Below are 26,310 nucleotides of genomic sequence, written 5' to 3'. Positions count from 1 at the left end.
GGAGGAAATTAAGGGTGGAGGAAGTCTGACCAGCACCAGGAGAGGCTCCCTCCTCTCTTTGCTTTGGCAGGAGTTTGTATGAGGTGCAAGGGTCCTCACACACTAAGAGTAACACAGGCTTCCTTCTTCTTCCTACCCATGCATAGCCCAAGACCTGCTCTTGGCTTTGTTTGAGCTTTCTCTTGGGTCTATCAGGGCTCTGTGTGTTTTGAAAGCTTGGGAAAGCTTCTGGCCTAGGAATTGCCAAAGACAGAGACAACTGTTGAGACCCTGTGCAGAGCCCTTAGAGCTGAAAGTCCATCATCCTCTCACAGTCCATCTGTGAGACTCTTGTGAATGCCCGCGTCTCATACTGTTAGCACCCCAGGGACCCTAAGACAGGACCCAGCACAAGGCACTATTGGGGAGCATCCGTGAGTAGACAGAGATGTGAGTGCGCATGCACACCCAGGAGGTCAACTAGCAGGTCTCCTGCGGGCAGCCGTGCAGGGCCAGGGTCCTGAGCCTGTCCAACTCTTCCTTCTGTTCTCCTACTCCACTAGGCCCTCACTGTGCCCCTTCATGAATGGAAAACTTGAGGCCTGGCCTCCAGAAGGGATGCGTGGGGGCAGGGAACGGACATTACTCATCCCCACCTCCACGGCAGACAGGAAGCTCACGCCAGGGGACAGTGGAGGGTCCTGCTTCCGCCCTTCTGCAGCCAGGCTGGGGGTTGCCTGGCAGGAATTATCAGAGCACTGGAGCCTTTTAGGGCTAATGTGTGCCCTTCTCAGATGAGGCATTCCTGCAGCCTGTCCCTGGGGACCTGCTGCTGGACATGGGTGCTTCCCTCAGTTAGGTTGGGACTAATACTTCCTGCAGGCCAGTGTGGCCTTCTGGTGCCCAGCACTAAGCTGGACGAGTCAGGGAGGGGTTTTCAGCAGCCTGACCAAGTGACGTATGAGGTTGTCAGCCCCTCCCATGTCTCCACAGACTCTTGGCTTGGGCAGGAGAGCAGCTTCAAGCATAGGGAAGTGGGGACCCTGCTGGGCTGTCACCTTCCTGAGGGCAGCTGCTGTGGCTGTTCAAACAGATCTTGGTGCTCCCCTTACTTCCCTAGTTTGTGCATTGCAGAGAATTCAGGGCAGGAGCACAAGAAGGAAACAGAAACAAAATGCCACCAGTACCGAGGACCTTTTCTCAGGCGTCTCTGACTGCTGGTCCTTCGCTCTCTTTGGAGGGAGGATCCTACTGTGCTACGCGTCTCCTTACAGAATGGCTTCCCCCCTTTCCTGTCGTTGGTTCTGCTGTGGTGAAAGTTGTCCAGTGATCCAAGGCCACTGTGCCCCCAGCCCCGGCCCTATGCATTGAGTTCCTTAGGTCTCTGACATGGAAACGGCTTGACCAGGCCACAGGAAGCAGCCAGCTAGAGTCATTTGTCCAAGGCATTGTCCCAGCCCCTGCCATGAGTAGATGCTCAGTGATAACTGTTGTGTAGCCACGGACTGATGGGAGCCAGGGAAGGGTTCCTAGAGGAGGCACTGGGCAGCACACCCGGTCAGAGGAAGCAGAGTGAGTGGGCTTGGGGCCTCGGGGTCCCAAATGCCGTGAAGCTTCCTGTGATCCCAAGCCACAGCCAAGAAAGGCAAGTCAGGGCAGCCACAGCCAGCCTGCAGCTTAGGCGGCCCGAGGACTGTCCTGGACCTGGCTTGCTATCGGCGGATCTTGTCCTCTGCTGTGGGTCTCCCTTCCCCATAGTCTGTTCTAAGCAGGTTGCTCACCCTGTGCCAGCCTCAGCACCTGTCTAGTGTGGCCACTAATCTTGTGTGCCCTTAGAAGCTGTCAGAAGACCAAGGCTTTGGGCCTTCTGCCGCCTAGAATGCCAGCTGGGCAACTGAGCAGCCCCTTGTGATCAGGTGGGCTCCAGTGACCCGGCTCAAACCTGACAGTGGTACAGCCCCTCCTCTCCCAGCCAGCCCCATGTCTCAGGGTGCTGTCCTCCCAGGTGCTGTTCTCCTCTCCCTACTCCTCCCTGGGCTCTGGGAAGGTGTGGGAAAAGGCTCAGGCACTAGCTCTCCTATCTGATACAGGGCCAGACCCTGCCTCTGCTCCTTCCTGCTTGTGTGGTCGTGAGCAAGTCGTTTCCCCTCTCCAGTGCTTGGAGCAGAGTCCTGTGCCCACCTTACTGGGCTGTTGAGGACTGGATGGTGTGTGGACATTGGGAAAGATCTTAGGCCAGGCTGGAGTGAGGCTTTTGGCCCACTGCACCTAAAAGGCTGTGGATGGGGAATGGGGGTCGGTGATGACTGTGGACCAAAAGACCTCTGTCTCTCCCCGATTCTCTTGAGCCCTTCACCAGACTCAGTTGGCCCAGTCCTGCTTCCTTGGCCTCCTCAGGCCCCATGAGCTTCTGCCCACAGCCTTCTTCCTGAATGTAGAGTGGTGTTCCTAACCCTTAGGATCTTGGTACTTTAGAAAGGGAGACAGCCGTTCATGGTGGTACACTCCTGTAACCCCAGCACTAAGGCTGAGGCAGGAGGATGGTGAATTGGTGGTGGGCCTAAGTTACATAGCATGTTTGAGGCCAACTTAAGCTACATAGCAAAGACCCTGTCTTAAAAGCCAGCCAAACAGGTGGGCCAAGAAGACCCTGATGCCAGGTGGGTCTGAGCCCCCACTGCTTCCCTTAGCACCCCCAGTTCCTCCCCATTCCCACCCACAGGTCCACAAAGACCCTCACAGCTGCGCCTTTGCATGGCTCTAGGGAATGGGGGAAGCAAGGGAATGAAGAAAAGACAGATGGACAACAGACAGAAGCTGGAATTGGGTGGCCTGAGCTCTGGGCTAGAGAAACCTCAGCATGTTTATAATATAGAGTGGAACAAAGAGGCGGAGGGAGTTACAGCATCCAGTTGAACAGGGAGGCGGGGTTTGTGGTGTAGAGCTTGATCAAGGAGGCAAACTTAGCTAGTCTTGGTGGAGCAGTCTCTTGTGGGGGCCAGTCTTCAGGCTGTAAACAGCTGGGGGAGAAAGCTGTGGTGAACATTTTCTGCAGACTGTCAACATTCATACTCAAACCTAAGGAAGGCTGTGCCACTTCCCTGAACCTAGCCTGGAGAAGGCTTCGCTGCTTTCTCAAGAGCCTGAGACTTTGGAGTCCTTGACATGGCTGCTCCCATGTCAACAGTGCACATTCTCTCAGGACACAGCCTCTGCCTGCCACCCACTCTGAGGCTCGCAGGTGGCTGAGGAGACAGCTGAGGGGTAATGTTGCTGTCCAGGGAGAAACAGCCAGGTGACGGCATACCTGTGTGCTGCCACCCAGAGTGCTCCTAGCAAGTGAGAAGTTAGGCGAGTGAGTGCGTGACTAGTAGAGAAAGGGCTGAATGAGTGTTGGGGCCAGGCCTGTGCCACCTCTGGTCCCCCTCTGCCATGGCCACCCTTCAGTAGGCCTGCACTCATATGGAACAACACTTACCACAGCTTTGGAGCTCCTGGCCCTTCAATTGCGTCACTGTGGACGCAGTCCTCATGGTTAGACACTGCCCTGGTTATTGTCACATGAAGGAGTGGTACCCACTACAGCCTCCTGGGATGGCCTTAGAGGCTCTTTGTTTGCTATAGGGGTCTCACTGTGCAGTTCAGGCAGGCCTTGAACCTTCAGTCCTCCTGGCCTCCTGAATGCTGGGATTACAGGCCTGCCCCACCATGCCCAATTCCACACTGGGCTCTTACCTTTGCTTTTTTTGTCTTTATTTTTCTAATTTTATGTGTATGGGTATTTTTCCTGTATATATGTCTGTGCACAACACGTTAGCCTGGTGCCTATGGAATTCAGAAGAGGGTGTCGGATCCCCTGGAACTGGAGGTACAGATGGTTGTGAGCTACTATGTGGGTGCTAGGAATTGAACCCAGGTCCTTTGAAGAGCAGTCAGGGCTTTTTGAGCCATCTTTCTAGCCCCATCTTTATTTTAAAAAAAAAAAAAAAGTTTCAGCACTATTAGAGATTGAACCTAGGACCTTGTGCGTGCCAGACACCATTTTTCACTCAATCTATATCCCTAGCTATCCACAATGGACTTTTTTGGTTTTTCGAGACAGGGTTTCTCTGTGTAGTTTTTGCGCCTTTCCTGGAACTCACTCTGTAGACCAGGTTGGCCTTGAACTCACAGAGATCCTCTGGGCTCTGCCTCCCTAGTACTGGGATTAAAGGCGTGCACCACCACCACCACCACCACCACCACCACCACCACCACCACCACCACCACCACCACCACCACCGGCAGGCCCACAGTGGACTTTTAAATGGAGCGTCCTTGCCCCACACTGGTGAGTCTTAGTCCTGTCCATCCATTACCCTGTTTGTCTCAGGTCATGTCTTGTGAGGTTGGAAGCCAGGCCTGGGCCCTCTTCTCCCCCTGTAAACCAAGAGCTGTTTGCTCTGATTTGAAGCACCAAACATCTGACTACAGTAACAGACTCTCTCTTACCCTACCCCAGGGTTCCAGCTCTTCTAAGGATTGGTCAGGGGCCATATGACAATCCTGGGTCACAGAAAGTGTCCATTAAACTGGTCTTCGTACAGCACAGTGTTAGGCTGGGCCAGACTTGGCCTGCCAAGGCAAGAGGAGCCAGGAGACAGCTCCAAGGGATTCCTGTCTCACAGGATCAGGCCAGGCTTGATCTTGCCTTGACCTTGTCTAGGTTACTGGGGCCCTAGAATTCCTGGTAAGAATATTAGGACAGGACAAGTTCTGGGGCCCAACAGGATGAGGGTTCCCTGCTAAGTGAAGGGAGTGAGACCCTGCCCCCTCTCTTCCTCCCTGACCTGGAAGATTAGCCCTGGCCTTGGGGCCATCTGGCAGATTCTAGTCCTGCTATCAGCAGACTCCCCTCATCCAGCAGTCCTCACAGCCCCTCCTCTTCCCTGCTGTGCTGAAGAGGGGTTGGGTAGGACCACACAGGCATGTACAACCCTGGCCTGAGTTGTCTGGGGGTGGCTCTCCCAGGAACCAGGAAGTGGCTGGGCCACATTGTCGTCATCACCCTGACCTAAGGACTGGGATGCACCAGCCCTAGACCAGCTTCCGGGAGGACAGGAAGGGTTGCCAGGGGCCTGCCAACTCCATATACAAGCTCCCAGGCAGGCCCTGCCCCATGAATCACTCACACATGGTAGCCTGAAGTGGCTGCTTGCTCTCAGAACACATGATTTGTGGGGGTTGGGGGTAGCAGGCAGTTAGGGAGTCCAGCTTGAGTGTTGCCCTTGGAATTGGTATTTGTGCTTGGCCTGCAGCAAGCGGAGAAAGTGGTGGTCTGGGAGGACAGACCAAGGGTTTCATACTGGGAGCCTTTCCTCCGGCCGGCCGGCCGTAATTTGCCAGTGTGTATTGGAGAATCTAGGGTGGGGGTGGGCTGAGGCATTCTTTGTAAAGCCATCTGGGCGCTGCTGCTCACTCTGGGAGACTGGTGACTACCCTGGGAGCCTCTGAGCCTTGACTGAGCTGTCTCCTGTGAAGGGGTGTTTGTACTCCTAGAGCCTGACACTCAGGTCTGGTGCAGACTTGGTGTCCATGCCCACCGGCAAACGTGGTTTCAGTGCCTAGATCACCTGCTCTAATACCCTGTTATCTGCACCTTGGAACTTCTCCAGGGGACCAGATCCTGGGGTCCCTGCAGACCTGCAGATCTGTGCTGTGTGAGCTGCTGAACATTCAGAAAGGGTTGGTGCAGAGGTGTGTGGCACTCATGAAAACACACCTGGCTTGGTGCTCTTAGCAGAAAAACAGAAAAGTGTTACTGATTACATATCGAAATGATATGTTGGATATATTAGGTAAAAGAAACTCAAGTTTCCTTTTTGGAAACAGGGTCCAGCTCTGTAATCCTGGTTGGACTTGAACTTTCTATGTGTAGTCAAAGCTGATTCTCCTGCCTCAGCCTCATATAATAGTGGGATTACAGGATTGTATCACTGCAATTAACTTTACCATACATTGTTAAAATTAATGTTTTTGTCTAGCATACATGAGACCCTGGTTTCCATTCTTAACACTGTACAAAAAGCCATCACCAAACCCCAAACGGACCACCACCTTAGTTTCAATTTTGTTTCACTTTTTAAAAAATGTGGCCACTTGCACAATGAGAACCACACTTTGGCTCACACTGTTTATGGACAAGGCTGCTCCTGAGAGCCTAGGCATTGGTGCCTAAGGAGCAAGACGGAGATGGAAGGCAGGCAGGTGCTATAGATCCGGGGATGAGTATTAAGGACTGTGTGTTAGGAAACGTGAGTGGATCAGTGATGTGGCTTAGTTGGTAAGTGCTTGCCTAGCATTCATAAAACCCTGGGTTCCTTCTCCAGCACTGCATCCGCTGGGGCTGATGGTGCACGTCCTATAAGCACTTGGAGGCAAGAAGACGGGAAATTCAAGGTCATCCTCAGCCCTAGAGCTAGTTTAAGGACAGCTTGGGATTTGTGAGACCCTACCTATATAAAAAACGAAAAAGAGTGGAGCCCTAGAGGGGGTGGGCACCGTCTCTGTGACCCCTAAGCCTTGGCCTTACTAGGCTGCTTAACCACAGGGAGAGAACCAGGGCACTCAAGAGAGAAGCTGGGCGGCAGCAGAGCCTGAAGATCAAGTAGAGAATACGGCCTCATGTGGATAGTCACATGCCCGGTGTGACCTTATCACTTAGGACAGTCGGGTCCCTTGGCCCCTGTTTGACCCCTGTTCCTCTGCCTGCCTTCAGAGAGCACAGATGGGCGCCAGGAGTTTGGAGCTCCTTGGAACTATGCATTACGTAAACACTACCCAGGCCACCACTGGCCTTTGTCAAAGCAGGCAGGGCTGAAGGATGAGGTGGGAGCCCTAGTGAGGGGTGTGCTCCAAATTCCGAGGAGTCGGTGTGGCAGCCTGCAGCCCAGCGCTCCTTCTAGACCTTCAGTGATCCTGCCTGGCATATACAGTGTGTGTGTGTGGGGGGGGGGTGGCTGGGGTGCGGCGCGGCAGCTAACGGCTCTAGCACTTCACCTTCCCCCTCCTTCCGGGCTCCCAGCTTTTGTGTGTGAATTATTGATGCCCCTCCTCGCCCCTGCCTGGCTGCTGCTTTGACCAGAGCTTCACCAAGGGGCCCATGCTGCCTCCAGCCCTGCACCTCTGCTGCAGCAGGCAGCTTGCCTGTGTGTCACACTCGTAGGTTCCTGTGCCCTTGCCACCTCTCCAGCCTGGCTTGGGGGCTGGTGTGGGTTGCCCACCGGGGAAGGGTACCACTGGCTGTGGCCCCAGAGCCCACAGTGGTGATTGGCGGCTTGCACAGAGCTGGGCCTGTGCAGGCTGCAGGGCGCTGGCGCCCACATAAGGGCATTGTTTGCTGAGGTAAAAGGAGTTTTTGTCTCCTTCTGGAGACGGGACAGAAGGAGGAACAATTTCCCCCATTCATCAGTAATTCTCCCATTTGAATAGCAGCACATCACCCCGTTACAGTAGATGGGCATGGCAGGCCTCCCCTGCCCTAGGGCTCTCCAGGCACAGGTGGTGGGTTCTGGGTCCTCCCAGCCTAGGGAGTCACCCTTTGCCAAGAGGACCATTTTTATGAAAATGGACACAAGAGATACATCCCTGCTGCTTCCCCAAAACCTCCAGGGCACCTCTCCAGGCTGTTCACACAGTCACAGGTGGGCAGCTGTGACCTGCCAGTGTTGTTCTGGGTTCAGGTAGGTGCATGCCCTAGAGGGGACTCTTGGCATAACCGCAAGATGAAGACCAGGTAGGGGTGAGAGGGTCACCTGAACCTCTTGCGTTTCCAGCTCCAGGTCTGAGTAGGTCCTAAAGAATACCTCACAGGAGAGGCCATAGCCTCCAGAGGGCCCTGGCACTAGGCCTTTAGTGCTGTGGGGCCAGCTGGTTATTTCATGGAGTCATAAAACACTGGAGCCCAAGAGGGCGTCAGCGGCAACTCCCTGGGCTGCAGATAAGAGGAGTCCAGGAGGTGGTTGTGCCCAAGGTCAGGCTGAAAGTGAGGCCTGCCGAAACTGGTGGCCCAGCCCACCATGTGCCGTTCAGGCGTGGGGTTGGGTGCCTCTTAAGTCGTGTTTCTTGGAGAGTGAGGAAGAATTTGCCATGGATCAGACCCCAGCTACTGGATCTCTGTCCCCTTTCCCTGAACCCTGTGGGCTGGGAGGTGAGGTTCTGGCATTCAGGGGTCAGTATCAGCAGCCTCAGGATAGGTAGGAAGCAGAAAGTCTGCCCCCAGGCCTGGCCTCTACCCCCATGTTACTCAGAGACCAAAGCAGACCATGTGATGTAAAGTGGCCTCCAGCTAGCTTTGACAATAAGGAAGTTGTTACTCTCATAACCAGATAGTCCATGGTTGCCTTTGCTTTAAGGCATAGGCAGAGTTTGGAAAGGTTGTGTCTGCCTATCTCTGAACCTCCCCAGGGTGGGCCCTGCCGAACAGGTAGAAAAAGCTCAGGTCTGACTTTGGTGGGTCCAGCTTGGTCAGATGACTTTTTACCAGTGGCTGTGATGGATCATGTTGACTGGCTAGGCCTGGGGTACATGCTTAACCTGAGGAACCCCAGAAGACCCAGACATCCTTGCCAGAAAAAGGGGTGTGGCTTACAGGGAAGCAGGAACGATCCAGGCCTACACACCAGAGCTCTGCCAAGGCCCAGGGGCAACTTACCTACAGGCTACAGACACAGTAAATGAATAGTATGGCAAGGAGGAGGTAAGTGTGGCGGAAAAATAGGTAAAGAGGTTAGCATGTCAGTGTGGGGGCTGGGGAGGGAGGGGGAAGGCTTCCTGACACAGTGACCTTTAAGCAAAGCCCCGGAAATAAAGGAACAGGAAGTGAAGAACAAGCTCTGGGGAGCCAGAGACAGGGTGGCAGCGAGAGGGAACAGAAGTACAAAGGCCTAGGTCACAGCTAGATGGCAGGGTGAGCTGTGAGCAAAGGGCAGGGCAGGAGAGCGGGGCAGGAGAGCGGGGCCGACGAGAGCAGGCCCACGGACAGTGCGGCTGAGGGCCACCTTCCCTGGGATGAGTTCTGCAGAAGAGCAGCCAGAGCCCGTGCCAGGATGAGGTGGGGTAGGACAGTGTAGGGTATAGAGCAGGAGACACTTTCCTGGCTCTTGTTCCCAGTCTCCTAGGCAGGTACCTGTACACGCCCCAGACCCTCTACTCTCCTTCCCCTTCCACTTGTAATGCTCACCTCTGATAGGATACTGTGGGGCCCCACACACCCATGTTGCAGTCTGGGGACATGAACGTAGGAAGCAGGTGAGAATGAAGTTAAGACAGTTTTGGGTAAAAGAAGCCAGATTTCATGTTTGCGCACCTGCTCCATGCCAGGGAGAGTTGATAATATCACAAATGCCGTTTTACTGATGCAAGAGCTACTGGAAAGAGGAATTGAGGCACAAAGAGAGGTGGCCTCTTTGAGGTCACGTAGGTTATATCTACCCTGTTCTTAGCTCCTTTGTATTATGCTAATACCAGCCGCCCCAGGTGGAAAACATGTGCCTCCTTTTAGGTGGCGATGGATCATGCTGTGTAAAAAAAAAGAGCTGGCCCAACCAGGTGGGACCCCTATGCTGGGCAAGACTTTCGGGGGATTGTAGAATGTGGGATGTGTCCTGCCTCAGGTGCAGCATGGGTAAGGGCCCATTGGCTTGCTCAAAGTTCAGGGGTTTTGTCTGGAGTTTTTTTGTTGTCGGTTATGAAATCTCTGGGCTGTATACTTCAGTACTTCAAAATACAATCGTTGCTATTATTTCGCCAACTTCTCATCATGCCAGACAGAAGCTCTGCATTCACTAAGCATTAGCCCATTTCCCTCCACGGGCTTGAGGGGGCACCGCCTCACTTTTTGCCCCAGTGAATGCCTCCTCTATTATTGCCTGTGCAGTTAAGTGGGGTCATTCACTATATCCTTTCGTGTCTGTCTTATTTCACATGGCATAATGTCCTTACGGGTCCTCCATGTTGCAGCGTATATCTCAATCAGATTCATTTTAAGGCTGAGTCTTCTATTGTATGGCTAGGTCATACTTTGCCTATTTACTTCTAGTGGCTTTTTACGGTGCTAATAGTGTATCCTGGTCACTCTGGATATTTACATCATAGGATGGGTTTCCAGTTTCCTCTATAGGGTTGCAGCCATGGGCACAGCAGTTCCCAGGCTCTGGTGTCTTGTGGGCCTCATCTATCCAACCACCTTCCTTGTCAGATGGGGATGACTTCTGAAAACAGAGAGATGGGTGCCCCCATTGGAGCCAGCACCTGTTCTTTCTAGAGAGCCAGACAGCATGAGCCTGGGCCTGTAGCCCAGGTGACAGTATTAGTAGCTTCTCATCACAGCTGATCTTGACCCTGGGTTGGAGCCCTGGGATTGCCCTGAGTGTCCTGGGCAGCTCCAGAGCCACACTCATGTTGCCTGCTCTAAGCAGGAGACAGGAGACTCCTCTGTCCCCATGCAGGGTGTGGTGCTGTAGCTGTCCTTAAGCCTGGCACCTGTGGTGACTGCAGTAACTGTTGGTAACATGGCACCTGATGAGGAGCAGCTTATCCCTCCAGAGGAGGGATCCAGTGCCCTTCTAGGTTGAGCAAGTGGCCTGTGGTAGGGTAGAAGTCATAACTTGGAAGTAGCTAAGGCTAGATAGAGGTGTCAGGGTAGGTATTCAGCTTTGTTCCACAGGCCTCAGATACCTGAGCCGCTCAGGTACCAGGTTCTACTATGGTTCTTCCCAGGTGCCCTAAGGCAGCAGAGTAGAGTCAGGCCATGAAAGCTGGCTGACATGGGCCCAACTGGAAGGAGCAGGACACACAAAGCCCTAACCCAGGTCTGGAGACCCGGTGCTAAGGGGTTAGGATGGGAACTGGCAGGGCAGGCTGCAAGGTCATGAGGCTGGAGCATGGGCAGTGACCTCCAGGAAAGGGCTGGCAATGGCAGAGAGAAGGCCTGAGCTGTGAAAGGGTACGGAGGATGTGGCACCCACCAAACCCCAGCTCCCCAGTTACTGGTAAACTTCCTAAGATGTAGCTGGTCCTCAGGCATGCCAGTCATCACTGCCCCTGCGTCTGGGATAGGGCCAGCACACAGTAGGTGCTTAGTTAATGGTGCCAGGGAATCGTTTTTCACTACACCTTTTAGACTTGTTGCTGGAGATACTGCCAGAGAAAAGCCCAGCCCGTTTGTGAGGGCAGAGGACTTAGGCAGTGAGGTCCCAGAGATAGGTCCGGGGCCTGGGATCAAGCTCACAAGATAAAGGAAGGGTGGAGCCCTGCTGCCTAAAGGTGGCCCGGCAGTGCAGCCTGGCCCCATGACCTGTGGCAGCCCAGGGGGAGGAATGTCACTGCACCACACTTTCCCCATCCCCCTCTACTCAGGGCCCTGGCTGCTTGATGGGCAGACCGGCCCCGCCTTCAGGCAGCTGAGAGGCTAGTGATTGGCTAGGGCACTAGAGCCGCTCAGTCGCCATGGGGACGTTCAGGCGGCGCTCATGCCCAGTGCTCAACACTAGGGACTAAATCTTCATAATCTGCTAGCGGTGGGGGTGGGGTCCAGTGCGACCCTGACCTGGGGAAAAGGCTGGTCCAGGCTATGGTCAGGGCTCCCTTTACCACCCCTCCCTGCCCCTCCCTTCTCTGCGTCTAGCTGCAGAGCCTCCAGGGTACCTAAGCACCATTGTCATCCACGTAGGTGCTCACCTGACAGTGACCCAGGAGGTCTAGAGTAGCTGCTGTGGTCCCAGCTAATGAAGCAGGAGGTAGGGGCCTGTGGGAAGAGAAACCTGGAATTGATCTAAAAATGTATTTTCTTGGCGCTCAAGTTTATGCTCTGGATCCTGCAATGCTGCACTCTCCACAGCAGGGGGCTCCCGCCGCCAGAAAGCAGGAAGACCAGCTGGGAACAGGAGATGCAGCCCCTCAGCACTTGGCTTTGTGCTGTCTGAGGCCACTTGGCCGGGCACAGAGGGCAGAGGCTGCAGATCTGGTTAGACTTGTACGGGAAGGCACGGATGAGTAGGGAGTTTGGCGGTTCAGCGGTACCCTCAGGCAGGGCAAGGAGAAATTCAAGGTCCCCCTCTACAGAAGAACGTGAAGGTGGGAGGGGGAGCAGTTCTGAGCAGCGAGAAAGGCTGGTCCCTTGAGCTTGCCTCTGGCCTTCGTAGGTTTGGAGGTGAAGAGAAACCTCTATGCTCTGCATATGCTGGTCATGACCACTTAGCTCCTCGTGGTCCCACTTCCCTGATTTGCTTCAGCTCAGGTGGTAAGCCTGAGGCTCAGTTCCGACCCCAGAGCATGTGGTATGGAGAGCAGAGCACCCTTGTTCTCTGCAAGGATAACAGCACAGCTACTCTGAGGCCGCCCCACCCAGCAGGGCCTCTGGAGCAGTGGGCGCAGGGACAGGGCCTCATGCCCAGGGCTCTCATTCCAGACGACTCCTCCTCTGAGAGTGGCAGCGGCAATGGCTCATCTACCCTGAACCCGTCCACTTCAAGCAGCACACAGGGCGATCCTGCCTTCCCTGAGATGAATGGTAACGGTGCTGCAGCCCCCATGGACTTCACTGCTGCCGCTGAGGATCAGCCGATCAACTTGTGTGATAAGCTGCCACCGGGCACAGCGCTGGGCACCCCGTCCTACCCCTCTGATGGCTGCAGCACTGACGGGCTGCGGAGCCGCGTCAAGTATGGGGTAAAGAGCACTCCTGAGGTGTGTGGGGCTGCAGGCCGTGTGCCTCTGGGTTCCGGGGAGGCTGGAGGGAGGTCATCCCGACTGTAGTGTGGTTGGAACTGAGCCAGCCCATTTGTGCCATCAAGCCAAGGTAGTGGCTACGGCCACTTTGCCATGGACACACTAGAATGGCAGATGGCTGAGGGTGCGCCAGATAGGTCTCTCTTCTCTGAGAAGCGATGGCTCCTCCCTTGGTGGAGAGATGGCAGGTGATGTGTGTCCCTGAGGCTTATTCCCTTCCCAGGAACAGAGTCTGCTGTAAAGAACAGCAGCAGGGGGCACAGTGGGCACCGAAGTGCAAGACATTGCTGAGCGTGGGAGTCACGCCCGTAACTCCGGAACTCAGAGTCTGCCTGCAGCAGGAGGGCGCGGAGCTTGAAGGCAACCTAGGCTACATAGTGAGTTCCAGGACACTGTGAGCTACACAGTGAGATCTCAGAGGAAAACAAAAACTTCTCAAAGGTTCAGTTGTTAAAGGTGACCTGAGTCTGATCCTCTGACCCTGCATAAAGGTCGGGGAAAGAACCAGCTCCTGTTGTCCTCTGACTTGCACACACACCATGGCTCGTGTGCTCCTCCTCAGTGTACGCATTCACCTTTGGAAAAGGCGGCACAGACCTTGTACTTCCTGGCTACTCAGTCTGCCTGTCCCTAGATTTCAGATGATGCAGAAAGGGGCGAGTGGTCAGGATGAGGGCCTGGAACTCCTCTCTTGACCAGGCTGATGTGGGTATAGAGAGGTGGGCAGGGTGGGTCCCCAACCATGGCCCATCATTTCACACACTGTCCTGCACCATTAAGGTTTCCTGAGAACAGCTGCCAGCTCTCCTGGAGAACCTCTTCCACTCTGCCAGCCACCCGAACCCACCTGCCTACTCCCAACAGACTCTTCTGGCCTGGCCTGTCTCTTGCAGAGGGGTGGGACACAAGCCCAGGACATGATCTAATGTGACGGAAGCGTTGTGCCACATGTGTAGCCCAGCCCATGGGGATGAGGGTAGAAGTAGGTCCAGGCGCCAGAGAGAGCAGCTGTTCCAGCGTGGAAGCAAGTTTGGCTTAGCAGAGCCCTCTAGCCACTGCCACCATGGCCATATGGCCACACGGGTGGGCACTGAGGGTTCCTACAGTTTTCTCGTTGGCTCTTTCCCTGGCAGAGGATTCAGCTAAAGAATCACTTGCAGATCTGACATGCCCATGGCACCAGAGTGAGCTGGTATCCAGCCTATGCCCTGCATGTGTTTTGACCCTACACTATTATTCTGGAGGGCTGGAGTTCTGCACCCTAGGTCTTTGTGTGGTCATATCGAGGGGAGCCTGAGGACCAGAGACACCAGGCCATGTGTGTCTTTGTTGAGTTGTTCCTCAGAGAGCAACAGGTCCTTCTAGGCCAGGCTGTGGCCGCATCACAGGGCCTGACTGCAACTGTGTGTCCTCCTAGGCCCGACTTAGCCACTGTATGCCTGTGTCCTTCAGGGAAGAGATGAGGGGGTCAGGGCATGCCACAGATACAAACTTTGGAAAGCCAACGACAGCAGCATCAGAGCCAGGGCTCTGCAGAGTACTGTGGAGCTGGGTCCCAAGGGGCGAGCTAGTAGCTGGGAAGCAGGTGAAAGCAGAAGCCATAGTCCAAGGAGAAACAGGCCGTCGGTGCAGGCTGAGAAAACCCAGGAGCCCAACTAGATCCTAGCACACAGAAGGGGCTGACTCATGGGAATCCTTTTTGTGTCCTTCCCATGATATGACCAGTCTTGGAATGGACACTACCACCTTTGCCTATTGTCTGGTTGAAAGCAGAATGTGGTAGGAGCAGAGTGCGTAAGGTGGGCTATACCAGGCAGGCCCGTCTGGTCACCCTCTTCTTGAATACCTGCTTTCCCAGGACTCATAGTAATCTCTTGGGAAACAAGCAGAAACAGCCTCGTCTGGGAGCTGGGGACTGCACTTGGCTTCGTGGCCCATCTGTTCCTCCCGATAGACAAGCACATTCGCTGCTCTGGTGACAGCTCACTTGTCAACTCAAGGTTGCAGTCCCTTGGGGAGCCAGGAGGAACCTTGGAAGCCCAAACAGATCCTGGCACACAGAAGAGGATGGCTGATGGCAATCTCTTCTTGTGTCCTTCCCTCAACATGGCAGGTCCTGATGTGGACACTATCACCAGAGCAGCTGCTACTACACTTTACCCACTGCCTCCAAGAGGCAGGACCTTTGTCTGCTCTTCCAGTCAGGCCCTCCTGGCAGTAGTCCCCGGACACTGGGGCAGAACTGTTCTCTTGGTTCATAGTGGGAGGTAGGGTTCACTTGCTGAGGAGCTTGCAGCTAAGACTCTTGAGGCAGCTGCATGAGCTCAACAACCTGGTCCCCAAGCTTACCATGGGAGACCAAGTAGGCAGCCATCTGATTTGTCTCTTGCCCGGTTTCAGTCTCCCCCCTACAGCTCTGGGAGCTATGATTCCATCAAGACTGAAGTCAGTGGCTGTCCTGAGGACCTGACAGTGGGCCGGGCCCCTGCAGCCGATGATGACGATGATGACCATGATGACCATGAGGACAATGACAAGATGAATGACTCAGAGGGCATGGACCCTGAGCGACTCAAGGCCTTCAATGTGAGTACCAGGCAGGGCTGGTGAGACAGGGATGAGTCTAAGGCGAGGCCAGTCCCTCCCATGGCCTGTGTCTCCCTAGATGTTTGTGCGGCTGTTTGTGGATGAGAACCTGGACCGCATGGTGCCCATCTCCAAGCAGCCCAAGGAGAAGATCCAGGCCATCATTGAGTCATGTAGCCGGCAGTTTCCCGAGTTCCAGGAGCGGGCCCGTAAGCGCATCCGCACATACCTCAAGTCCTGTCGTCGTATGAAGAAGAATGGCATGGAGATGGTGAGCACCTCCTCCTGGCCACCCTGGCTTGTGGCTGTCCTCCAGACTCCTTACCCCAACTTCTCAGTAGGTCTGTTCCACAAATGAGGAAAACAGGCTGTTAATCAGGTGCTGGAGCCCAAACCCTGGCTTTGCCATGCCCTACCCCTGGCCAGGGTCCTTCCAGCCCACACAGCAGCTCTGTGTCCCTTCTGCCTGCAGACCAGACCCACTCCTCCTCACCTGACCTCAGCCATGGCAGAAAACATCCTCGCAGCTGCCTGTGAGAGCGAGACCAGAAAAGCAGCTAAGAGGATGCGCCTGGAGATCTACCAGTCCTCACAAGTACGTGACCATGCTGGCTGCTCAAAGGGGTCTCACCCCAGGGGCAGCGGCCATTGCTCATTCCACATGCACCCGCAGCTGGGGTACCCAGTGAGGTGGGAGGGCAGTCACCACATAGTCTGAGATTGACAGTGCTGTGGCGGAGCAGAAAGGATGGAGAGAGGCAGGTGCCAGGGGAGGTGCGGGGGTGGGGGTGGGGGTGGGGGTGGAGGTGGGGGTAGGGTGGTGCTGGAGGGGTTAGTCACTAAGGACTGGCGGACCTGTCAAAAGGAAGGCTGACTGGATGTGGAAGTGCATCCCTGGTAACCCTAAGACTCGAAAAAACTGGAACAGGGAGATGACAGGTTCTCGGCCAGTACAGAGAGGACTTTTGCACCAGGCAGTGACAGTCAAGTATGTCCACAGAAAGATGTCATCAGGGGAAATCCCTGAGGTAAGATGCCCATGGCAAGAGAACCAACTGCATCCCCTAGGTCAAGTCATAGCACTGGGTCCCAGGAACCAAAGGACTGTGGCCGTTGCCTACCCTGTGTCAGGGACAGTGGTTAGGTTTGCTGTTCCTTGGTTCTCAGCACTGTCCTCTCCTCTGCAGGATGAACCCATAGCCCTGGATAAGCAGCACTCTCGGGACTCTGCAGCCATCACCCATTCCACCTACTCACTGCCAGCCTCTGCCTACTCCCAGGACCCTGTGTATGTCAACGGTGGCCTCAACTACAGCTACCGTGGCTACGGCTCCTTGAGCAGCAACCTGCAGCCCTCTGCTTCCCTCCAGACAGGAAATCACAGTAACGGTAAGTAGGGGCAGGCCTGTTCTCCAGATAGTGCCTAGCTGGGTCTGCACAGTAGCCCTTGGCAGGAGTGGGGCAATGGCTCGGCTCCCCTGTCAGCAGCCGGTCTTTAGATGAGGTCAGGAAAACCTTGGCTCCCTTCTCATCTCCAGTGGCACTTGCTTCTGCCGTCACTGCAAGTGTCCCTCTCCGGTTCCATTCCCTGAAAGGCCTCTTGTGAATTGGCAGTAGAGCCAGGATCTGGCTCAGCCTCTATCCATGGAGCCCCCATTTCAGTCATTTGGGTGATGGTTAAACATTAGGTTTCTCTGCTCCATGCCTAAATTGGGCAGCTTGGCAAGTGCTTCCCAGGAAGCATCCCTCTGCTGCAGGTGCACCTAGGGGTGGAGGGAAGACAGACAGACAGATACCTTCTGCCCCTCCTGTGGCATTAGGTATTGTCTTACCTGGGAGTGGAACAGGCGTCAAGCCCTCTCCAGCAGGCGCACTGTGGTGGGGGTGGGGAGGGGTGGGGATGCTGGGCTTTGGTGGGGGTTGGGAGTTCATAGGCTTTAAACACAGAGGGGCTTAGCCTCCATCATCCTATTCTAGCCCTGTGATGAGAATGTTTCCAGGGACAGGGCAGGAAGCAGAGGCAGTGTGCCTCCATGTTATTCAGGGGCCAAGGAGTGAAGGAAGTTGAAAACATCACGTTGCTGCTTCAGGGGGCAGGCGGAAGGAAAGGAAGGCACTTGCTGGCCGTGGAGCTCCGGGCTAACAGGCCCCTGACTGTCCCTGAGTAGCAAGGTAGAGAGAGGGCCAGTTCCTAGCCCTAGTAGGAAGTCCAAGCCTTCGACACCCACCCCTTGCTCCACACCTTCATGCTCACTGTGCTCCAGAACTGGAAGAAGTGCTAGTGTCTGGAAGGTCCCTGCCTGGGCTTAGCCTCTCATCCCTTCTTATGCGTCTTAACCTAAAATAAGAGGCTGTCTGGCCTAATCCCTAGAGCCAGGCCAAGAGTGGTGCATACCAAGGGTAGAACGGCTGTCCCTTTGCTGGAGTATCGGAAGTGGGTTTCAGGATCTGGGAAGTTAGAACTCTTGGGGACACTAGTACCAACTGATTGAGGTAAGGATGACCTGGTGCCCAGTCATACCCAGGCAGTACCAGTCTTCACCTGGTATACACAGCATGGCTTGTCTTAGGACTGCAGCTTTGGTGGCTCCCTGGCCTCTCATGAGGTTATGGGTCCTGAAAGACATGAAGAGCAGCCAGAACTGAGATCAGGGGGCAGCTGTGTGCCCCATGTATCCCATCTCTGAACCAAGAGCTGACCATTTCCTCCTCGCTGGGAACAGCCTTGTCCTGTAAGCACCAGTGGCAGAGGAGAACAAGCAGTAGCTGCCGGGTCCCAGAGCCGTCCCTCCCGCTGCCCTGCCCAGTCACAGCTTTCTCATGTGATTGCTTGATTCAGCTCCAGGAAGCCCACAACAGCTATGCTAATGGCTTTTCCATCTCACTTTGCTCATGCTGTCATTGGAGAATCAGAGTCTGCTCCTCTGGCCTGGGGTGCTACGCAGTTTGTGCCCACATTAGCCCCACAGGGACCACTAGCAACCTGGAGAGTCTGGCTGTAACCAGAGCCTGCACAGGGATGGGCCCAAACCACCCAGAGGGAATCAAACCTGTCCTATCCCCTTGGTTCTGGTTCTGCAACACACGGCTCTTCTTCTTTCCATGTGTGATTATAACAGACTTACTGCTCTGCCTTCTCAATTCCAAGAGCATTGTTACGTAGTCATTTGTTTTTATTTATTTTGGTTTTTTGAGACAGGGTTTCACTCTGTAGACCAGGCTGGCCTCGAAATTACAGAGATCCACCTGCCTCTGCCTCCTGAGTGCTGGGATTAAAGGTGTGTGCCACCACACCAGGGCTATTTATTTTTGTGGTGCTAGAAACTGAACCCAGAGTAGGTATTTCACCCACTGAGTTACATCCCCAAGGAAATATTTTTAGCAAACCATCCACATTTTCTGGTTAGAGGGAAAAATAACTGTTTACAAACTGTTCAAATCACAGATACCAACTTCTTTTCCCAATCAGCGGCTGCACCAACTTCCTTTTTAGCAACAGTTGTTTCCAAAATTTATGCCTAGATGTTCGTTCCTTCTAGTCTAGATGTCTCCAGGACAAGGTTTGTCCATCTCTACAGTGTAAATGCAGCGGTGAACAGGGAAGTAGAGACATGCTGATGGCCCAGAAGAGCATCATGTAAGACAGCCTCTAAGATGAAGGCTGAGGGCAGGGGACGCAGGGCAACAGCTGGGAAAATGAGCTACCTAGGGTGGAAAGGGCTCACCAAGTACATGGTCTCTCATTCCTCAGCTCTTTTCATTGTTTGATTTCTTGATACACACCTACAAGGCTTTTCAAGCTCCAAACACTTCCATGTCTACCTATTGGAAGTCTGTTCCAAAAGTCCCAGGCCTACTGAGAAGTCTCTGGGCACTGCAGCTAGTTCTCCCACAGGCTGAAAAGCCTGTCTGCTGGGCTCTGTCTGTGCTTCCCCAGGATCATTTCGAGCTGGGAGGAGTCAGGTGGCAGAAAAGGACTTGCTGAAGGAACCTGCTGAATTCCAGTGCTGGCAGCCCACTCCATGGAGCTGCTAAGGGAGAGGCAAAGAGGTGGCTTGTGATCCCTAGGGGTTTTCAGACCTTGGGTTCCTTTGCTGCCACAGCTGGCCAGTAGGGGGCAGACAGCAGACAGTTTCTCCAGAAAACCTCCTTGGGTCCTGCGGTTTCTAGTTCTTCTCCCCAGGAGCATCAGCCTTCTCACTTGGGACAGAGAACTCCTCAGAGGACAAGGATTCTAGCACCACAAAAATAAATAGCCCTGGTGTGGTGGCACACACCTTTAATCCCAGCACCTTGCCCCTCCCCCATCCTCTAGGGTTGGGTGTTCATTGCCTTTCCAAACTGGAATGGTGGCTGTTCCCAGGGCTCACTGCAATATGGTGCTGTGTGCTGTACCCTTCCCCGCTCAGCTTTCTTCTGGAGAGATGGCACATGCACCTTACTGCCCCCCAAACATACCAACAGCCCTTTCGCACAGTGCCTGTAGTACAGTTCCTTCCTGGGACTATTTATTATTCCTGTTCCAGTCTTGACCACCACTCAGGGCGAGGCAGGGCTCAGGAGTTAATGGCATAGATGCTGTCTCAAGGCCACCTTTTCCTTTTCAGGGGACCAGAGCTGGGATGTGTCTGATGGGAGTCCTCAAAAAGTAGTGAAAGGCGTGGGTAGAGGCCGGAAGCTAGGTTGGAGCCCTGCTGTGGCTTATGCTAAAGCCTGATGCACGCCACCCCATTCCTAAGGCAGAACCCACACATTTCCCATGTGAACTTTGCCTGTCATAGGGTTGATAGTGAGGTTCAACCTCGAACTCTTGTCATGTAAAAGCCCTATTCTAGATCCTGGGAATACAGCCATCAGGGAAATAGACCAGGACCCCCATTCAACACTATGCCCAGTCACAGAACACACAAGGCATGGCTGGCTGGGTGTCCTTCCCAGATACAGGCAGGGGCTTCCACTTCCTCTAAAATTTATAGAGTCTAAAAATCATCTTTTCCTCTCCACAGGGCCCACAGACCTCAGCATGAAAGGTGGGGCCTCTACCCCCACCCCCCCCACGCCCACCCCTTCCAGCAACAGCACCAGCAGGACCATGCCCACGGCTCAGCTCAGCCCCACGGAGATCAGCGCTGTGCGGCAGCTCATTGCCGGCTACCGAGAGTCTGCAGCCTTCCTGCTGCGTTCTGCGGATGAACTGGAAAACCTCATTTTACAGCAGAACTGACCCCACTGGCCCCCAGAATGCACGACGCCGACGCCAGGGAAGGAGGCTGTCCCAGCCTGGACCCAGCTTCCTGCCTCACCAGTTGGTACATTGTTTTCTGAGAGAGGTGGGATCCAAAAGAGCTGTTTCTAGCCACACTCCGAGCATCTGAGACTTTGGGCACAAGGACACTTTTTTTTTTTTTTTTTTTTTTTTGAATTTCACCACACGGGTGCTCTGACCTGCTTGGAAAGAGGCCAATGGGGCAGCTCTAAAAGGGTTGGGGCTCCCCTGACAAGGCACAGGGGCTGCAGCTCTATTTAGAATCACCTTCATGGACCCTGATGTTAGAACCCCCATCCCAATAATTACCTTTGAAGTCTTAGGTGAGCAGAATTGCATATTTATTGAGAAGAGCAAACGTGGACCCTTTCTTCCTCTCCCCTTAGTAATTTATTTTTCTGAAATGGATTCTTTTGTGTTTGTACAGATTGCCAGTCTTTGTCTGTATGATCAGAAGGATGTATCCCTGTACCTAACATTCCATATCACTACACTGACGTGGGCTGGGGGCCAGCAGAGTAGGCCCAGCACACCCTTGGGAAGGCCACCACACTCCACTAGGCTGTCTTGTCGCACATCCCAGTGCTGCCACAGGGATACTGCCAGGCACTGGCAAACAGGAGGACCTCACCCACACCCACTGCAAACAGAAGCACCACCCACCCTCCAGAGTTCCGTCACACGGTCACCTGTATTCTACCTCACACTCCAGCGTGGGCTTTTCCAGGATGTGCTCCAAGCGTGTTCTGAATGACTGTCTCCCCAACTCTTTATCTAGCTGCTGGGGGTTAAATCAGACCTAGTGTCCAAGAGCCAGAGCCCAGAGGGGCTTGGCCCTTAAAACCAGCAGCTTGCCATTGCCTGGCTCTTGTAGATGCTTGACAGGATACAGTGCTGGGAGCTGGTCAAGGACCCAGGTCTGATGAACACAGGCCCCGGTCTCAGATAACCTGCTGGAAGGGCCACTTCTTCAGGGCCAGCTCCCTTTGTCAGGCCTGTGTGCCCCAGGGTGGACTAAGGCTTCCACCTCTCACCTCACGATGGGAGTAAAGGGATCAGATCGTTGATGGAAGTGGGGAAAGGCCTGTCCTATAAGAAACCCAGTCCCTGGAGTGTGACAAGGGACAAGAAAAAGCTGACCTGGTTTCTTTCCTTCCTGATAGGCACTTCCTCTTGCTCTGTGCAATACCTACCAGTGCTGCTAAAACCAGGGATTCACCCAGACCTCAGCAGGCCAAGGGGCCTCTCCCTCAACACTCCGTAGCCATGACAGCAGCACTCTGCTGCCTGCCCCTGCCCAGAGCTGGCAGAAGCCCTGTTGCCTTTCCTCCCTCAGAGCAAGGAGGCCTCAGGGGAGCCAGGGCTGAGTGGCCACTAGGATAACCAGAGAGCCACTCTCGATCCCAGAGCAGGTGCCCCTTCCCAAACTGGTTTATGGCAGGGACTGCTTGTGGGCAGCCTGACAGACCACCCCTCAAACAGGTGGGCAGGCAGGGCTCCCCACCCTGCACACTTCCACCCTGGGCTTAAATGTGGTCTCTCATGTGGCCTCCAATGCCTACCCAGCCACACCACCTCTGCCTTCATGTGCCCGCTCACCAACCAGGCCTCTGGACTGGGCCAGGACACCTGAGCCCCCTTCGTACAGCACAAGCTCCAGTGCCCAGGGCCTCCCCACAGCTGGCCGACCATGTGCCCAGTTCCCCACCTGCTCAGTAGGACTCCTAGATGTTTGAATCTGTGTAAATATTTATTTTTGTGTGTGAATACTACAAAGTAATCAGATCTTTTGCAAAATGTTACCCCCGGCAATTTGTGAAAATATTAATGTAAAAGTTGGCAGAGACAATCGCCGCCCTAGAATTTCTGGTATCAATTGCTTACCATGTTATTTCTGCTCCTAGAGGCAGTACCCAGGCTAGACACAAATGGTTTGCATTTTTGGAAGACGAAAGAAGACACTAGGCAGGAAATCCCCCCTCCACCCCTATGGGACACATCTGTAAGAGCGAGCATAATCGACATCTAAGGGATGTTTCCTAAGTGCAGGCAGGCAGTCTCGATCAGCCACCGGCAGCCTGCTCCCAGAGTACAGTGTGAGCATAGGTTCCATGTTTTCAAGAGCAACAGACCCAATGGCAGTGCTGATGGCTTCCAGAGGGACTGCAGGACAGTGGAATCTACCATGCTGACCTGAACTTCCTCCCAGGGAAGCTGTCCCCAAAGCCTCAGAGACAGCCATTTCCAGGAGCAAGATAGTGTGGGGACAGGATTCCATTACCTAGTTCAATCAGGGGACTTGTTCTGTTTTGCTTTTGTTTTGAAAGATGCAGCTTCAAGCCTTCCCCTCCTGACTTGGGCCTGCCTTTTCCCAGGGGGAGCTCCTCAGAGCCCTGCCCTACAGCCACTTCAGGCTGATGGAAGGCTCAGGGCACAAAGTCATCATTGGTGAACTCAAGTTCATTGGAAATGCCAGTGTAGGATACACCAATCTCAGAGTCCTTGCAGGGCAGATGCCTGCAGGTGTCAAGAAATGGTGGATGACCTGTTAGACCAGTGGTAGTGTACATGACCCATCTGAAAGGGGTATTCTCTCACCACTCAACAAAAGGACAGTTTATTCCCAAGGATGGTGTTGGGGAGGGGCAGGCAGTCTAGGAGGGTATTAGAGGACTTGGAACAGATGGAACCCATCTGTCCCTCCCTATTCTCAAGGGCCACATATGACTCCCCAGGTGGTTATAGGATTAACTACCAGTTCATTCTCAAAATGCTGCTTTGAACTCAGAGGGTTGATACTTTTAATTTGTAATTTTTTGTAAAACTTTTTACAAGATAGTAAAGTATTTCACCAGAATACCAGTTTCAATCCGTCCGTGGTCTGATTTTTATATAATTTAGTGGTGCTTTAGAAACTTTGTTTTGTTGTTTCTGAGCTCAACAGCTCGATCCTCTCTTGCCTGTATCTACCTAAGACCAATGTGAACCTTTGTATTTTGCTCCTAATTTTGGACTCAGTGGAAGTGTACTGTTTACATGTACAGACGCCCCATCCCTGTGTGTTCTGCAAGACGCGCGCTCGAGGAGGAAGATGCACCTCACTAGCTCATCTGCTTAGCATAGCCACAAAGCAAAACCTCTCACTTTGTACCCGTTTCCACCTAAAAACAAAAACCTACACCACCTGGAACTCAGATTTGCCAACACACTCTGCCTGGTGGACGCCCTGTGCCTCTCATGTGTTCACTGACGAGAGGAAATCAAGATAGCTCCTCTTGTCTGCTGGGTGGGGGATAGCACATAGAGGAGGCTGTAAGGAAGGACTGCACTGCCCAGCTCTGGGAGGAAGTTCTCTGGACAGCAGGCAATAGGAAGAAGGTCAAGAGGACTCATGGGGCCCTTGGGAGCAAGCCAGGCAGGATTTAGGGACAACACAAGAGGTCATCAATCTGCTGGCATAACTGAGACACATTTTGGAAGAGCAAGAGTTCCATGTCAGGTGAGACTGTGACTTTCAGTGCAGATGGTACAAGCACTTCTTCAGGGTTCCCACCACCTCTGGGGAGGGTCAGGGGCTCCAGACAGTAAGCATAAGGCACTTACCGAAAGCAGTGGATGGCACCAACTTTTAAAGGTGACTTTATTCATCAATGGTTTCACCGCTAAATTATATTTTTACAGATATGCACCTATGCAACTTAATGTGGCTCTTCTAAGCAGGTGAGGACCTCCTCCTCAATGCTCTATAAAGTGTTTGTGTTCTGTAGTTTCCCAGTAAACGTGGCTAAATACTTTAATTCTTAGGATGTGTCTTTCTACGTGATGCGGCTACTAAATTCTGTTTTGTTTGTGGAATGACTAGCACAGGCCAACGCCCTCTTTCCCTCACTTACCAGAAGACCAATGAGCTGTTAATGAGCGGTTATCTCCATGGTATTACTGCTAAATGCACTGATGTCATAAGTATGTGGAATCCTTTTCCTTTTGAAACTGTATATCATATACCAGACTGAATCTACTTAATAAACACTGAACAACAAACCCAAAGCTGAGCTTTGACTGTGTCCCACCTCCAGCAGCACCTCCAACCAGTCCTGGTCCTTCTGAATCTAAGTCTGGAGACATCTTCCTACCAATAGAGTTCACCTTTCCCTAGCCAATAACGAGCTCACAGACATCCTCACAAGGTTTTCATTTTGGCACCCCACCTGTTAGAAAGGGAGGGAAGGGTACTCCTCCAAGGTGCCCAGCACTGGTGGCAGGTCTCCTGCGGGGCAGTCAAGTTTCAGTCACCTCATTCCCACTAGAGGACTATGCAGTGGAGGCACACTGTATCACACCTTGCTTAAATTCAGTCATCAACCAAGCAATAATTTAGCTGCAGCTGTGTGACAACAAAACCTATGCCTTCTGTTATGCGGGTGCCTGGCCAACTGACCAAATCTAAGCTCCTACAACAACCCTAAAGAGCCTGGAAAACTAGTCCTGAACATTTAGTAACTGACATCCAATTCTAGGCAAAACCTCCCTTGAAAGAAATCAAAAGGCCGCTTTCCCTAGTATTGCATAGTTTTCCACCCTACGGGTCATTTAGGTTAAGCTTTTAGGAAATGTTACAGGAAGATGGCTGGGAAGAAGCTGATTACCATGAGTTTGAAAAAAAAAATTAGATGTAAAAGTTAAAAGCAAAATTTTTACTATTCAAACTGTTTATGCAGATATAAGCAGGTTTTTGTTTTGTTTTTTGAAACAGGGTCTACATAGCCCTGGCTGTTCTAGAACACTCTATGTAGACCAAGCTAGCCCTGAACTCAGAGATCTGCTTGCCTCTGCCTCCCAAGGGCTGGGGTTAAAGGTGTGCCCACTACACCTGGCTACATTACCAATTATTAAAGCCTTATGCAGCGATTCCATGAAGCAACCAAATGCACATATTAAAGGACGAGTGTGAGCAGCTTGCAGCCCTCAATGGCTATGTACCTAAGCAGTGCAGATATGGTTAGGTATGGCAAAGCACAAGATGAGCCTCCACACCATACCCTTACCAGGTATGGAGCCAGGTGCCAGGAAATCCCCAGTAATGCCAAGAAAGTTCCCATCCTGCCAAAACTATTGCTGAGATTCACTAAGGAACAAAAAAGCCCCACAACTTTGGCAATACCCACAGAATAAAATCTGCAGACCCTAGTGGCTTTTCAGCCATCAGAAAACACTTACCTCCCCAGTGAGGCTGTGGCTCCTCAGACACAGGAATCCCAGGGGAAGCAGCTGGAGTACAGAAAACAGAAATCATTCCTCTTGCTTCTTTAGGTGGTGCTTCAGTTAACACAAGACACCATCAAATGGGAAATGTCATGTTAAAGCAGGGACAAGTTCACCCAATAATACTAGCAAACCTCTTCACCCACTCAGGGGAGAACACATGTCCTTTTAAATCATCTGAAATGCCGTACAGGCATGAGCTGAGGATGTAACTCAGTAGAGGGCTAGCTAGCCTCACATGCTCAAAGATCTGGGTTTAATCACCAGGCCCACATATAACAAGGTGCAGTGGTCCATGCATAGCACCTGGGAAGTAGAGGCAGGATCAAACATGGGATATGTGAGACCCTGTGAAAAATACAATACCACTGGGTGGTAGATGCCTTTAACCCCAGCTCTCAGGAAGCAGAGGGATCTGAGTTGACAGCTACTCTGGTCTATACAGTGAA

General features: G+C 53.2%; 1 protein-coding gene across 4 annotated transcripts in view; it reads left to right on the top strand.

Annotated features, from left to right (window-relative positions):
- The window catches only part of Nol4l (nucleolar protein 4 like), a 123,223-nt gene extending 98,577 nt beyond the window's left edge, over nt 1-24,646 (top strand). For 3 of the 4 annotated variants that reach the window (XM_028887521.2, XM_028887523.2, XM_028887524.2), the window contains 6 exons: nt 12,428-12,705; nt 15,148-15,333; nt 15,413-15,604; nt 15,806-15,928; nt 16,521-16,722; nt 20,340-24,646. In XM_028887521.2, coding sequence (XP_028743354.1) covers nt 12,428-12,705; nt 15,148-15,333; nt 15,413-15,604; nt 15,806-15,928; nt 16,521-16,722; nt 20,340-20,557 — 1,199 coding nt within the window. In that variant the 3' untranslated portion in view covers nt 20,558-24,646. The remainder of the gene's footprint in view (nt 1-12,427; nt 12,706-15,147; nt 15,334-15,412; nt 15,605-15,805; nt 15,929-16,520; nt 16,723-20,339) is intronic. The other variant, XM_028887522.2, reaches the window with a different exon arrangement.
- Nucleotides 24,647-26,310: the final 1,664 nt, after the last annotated feature.

The sequence above is a fragment of the Peromyscus leucopus genome, chromosome 4 (genome assembly GCF_004664715.2).
Source record: "Peromyscus leucopus breed LL Stock chromosome 4, UCI_PerLeu_2.1, whole genome shotgun sequence".
In the NCBI taxonomy this organism is placed as follows: Eukaryota; Metazoa; Chordata; class Mammalia; order Rodentia; family Cricetidae; genus Peromyscus; species Peromyscus leucopus.
This window is presented reverse-complemented; position numbering and strand designations above follow the sequence as displayed.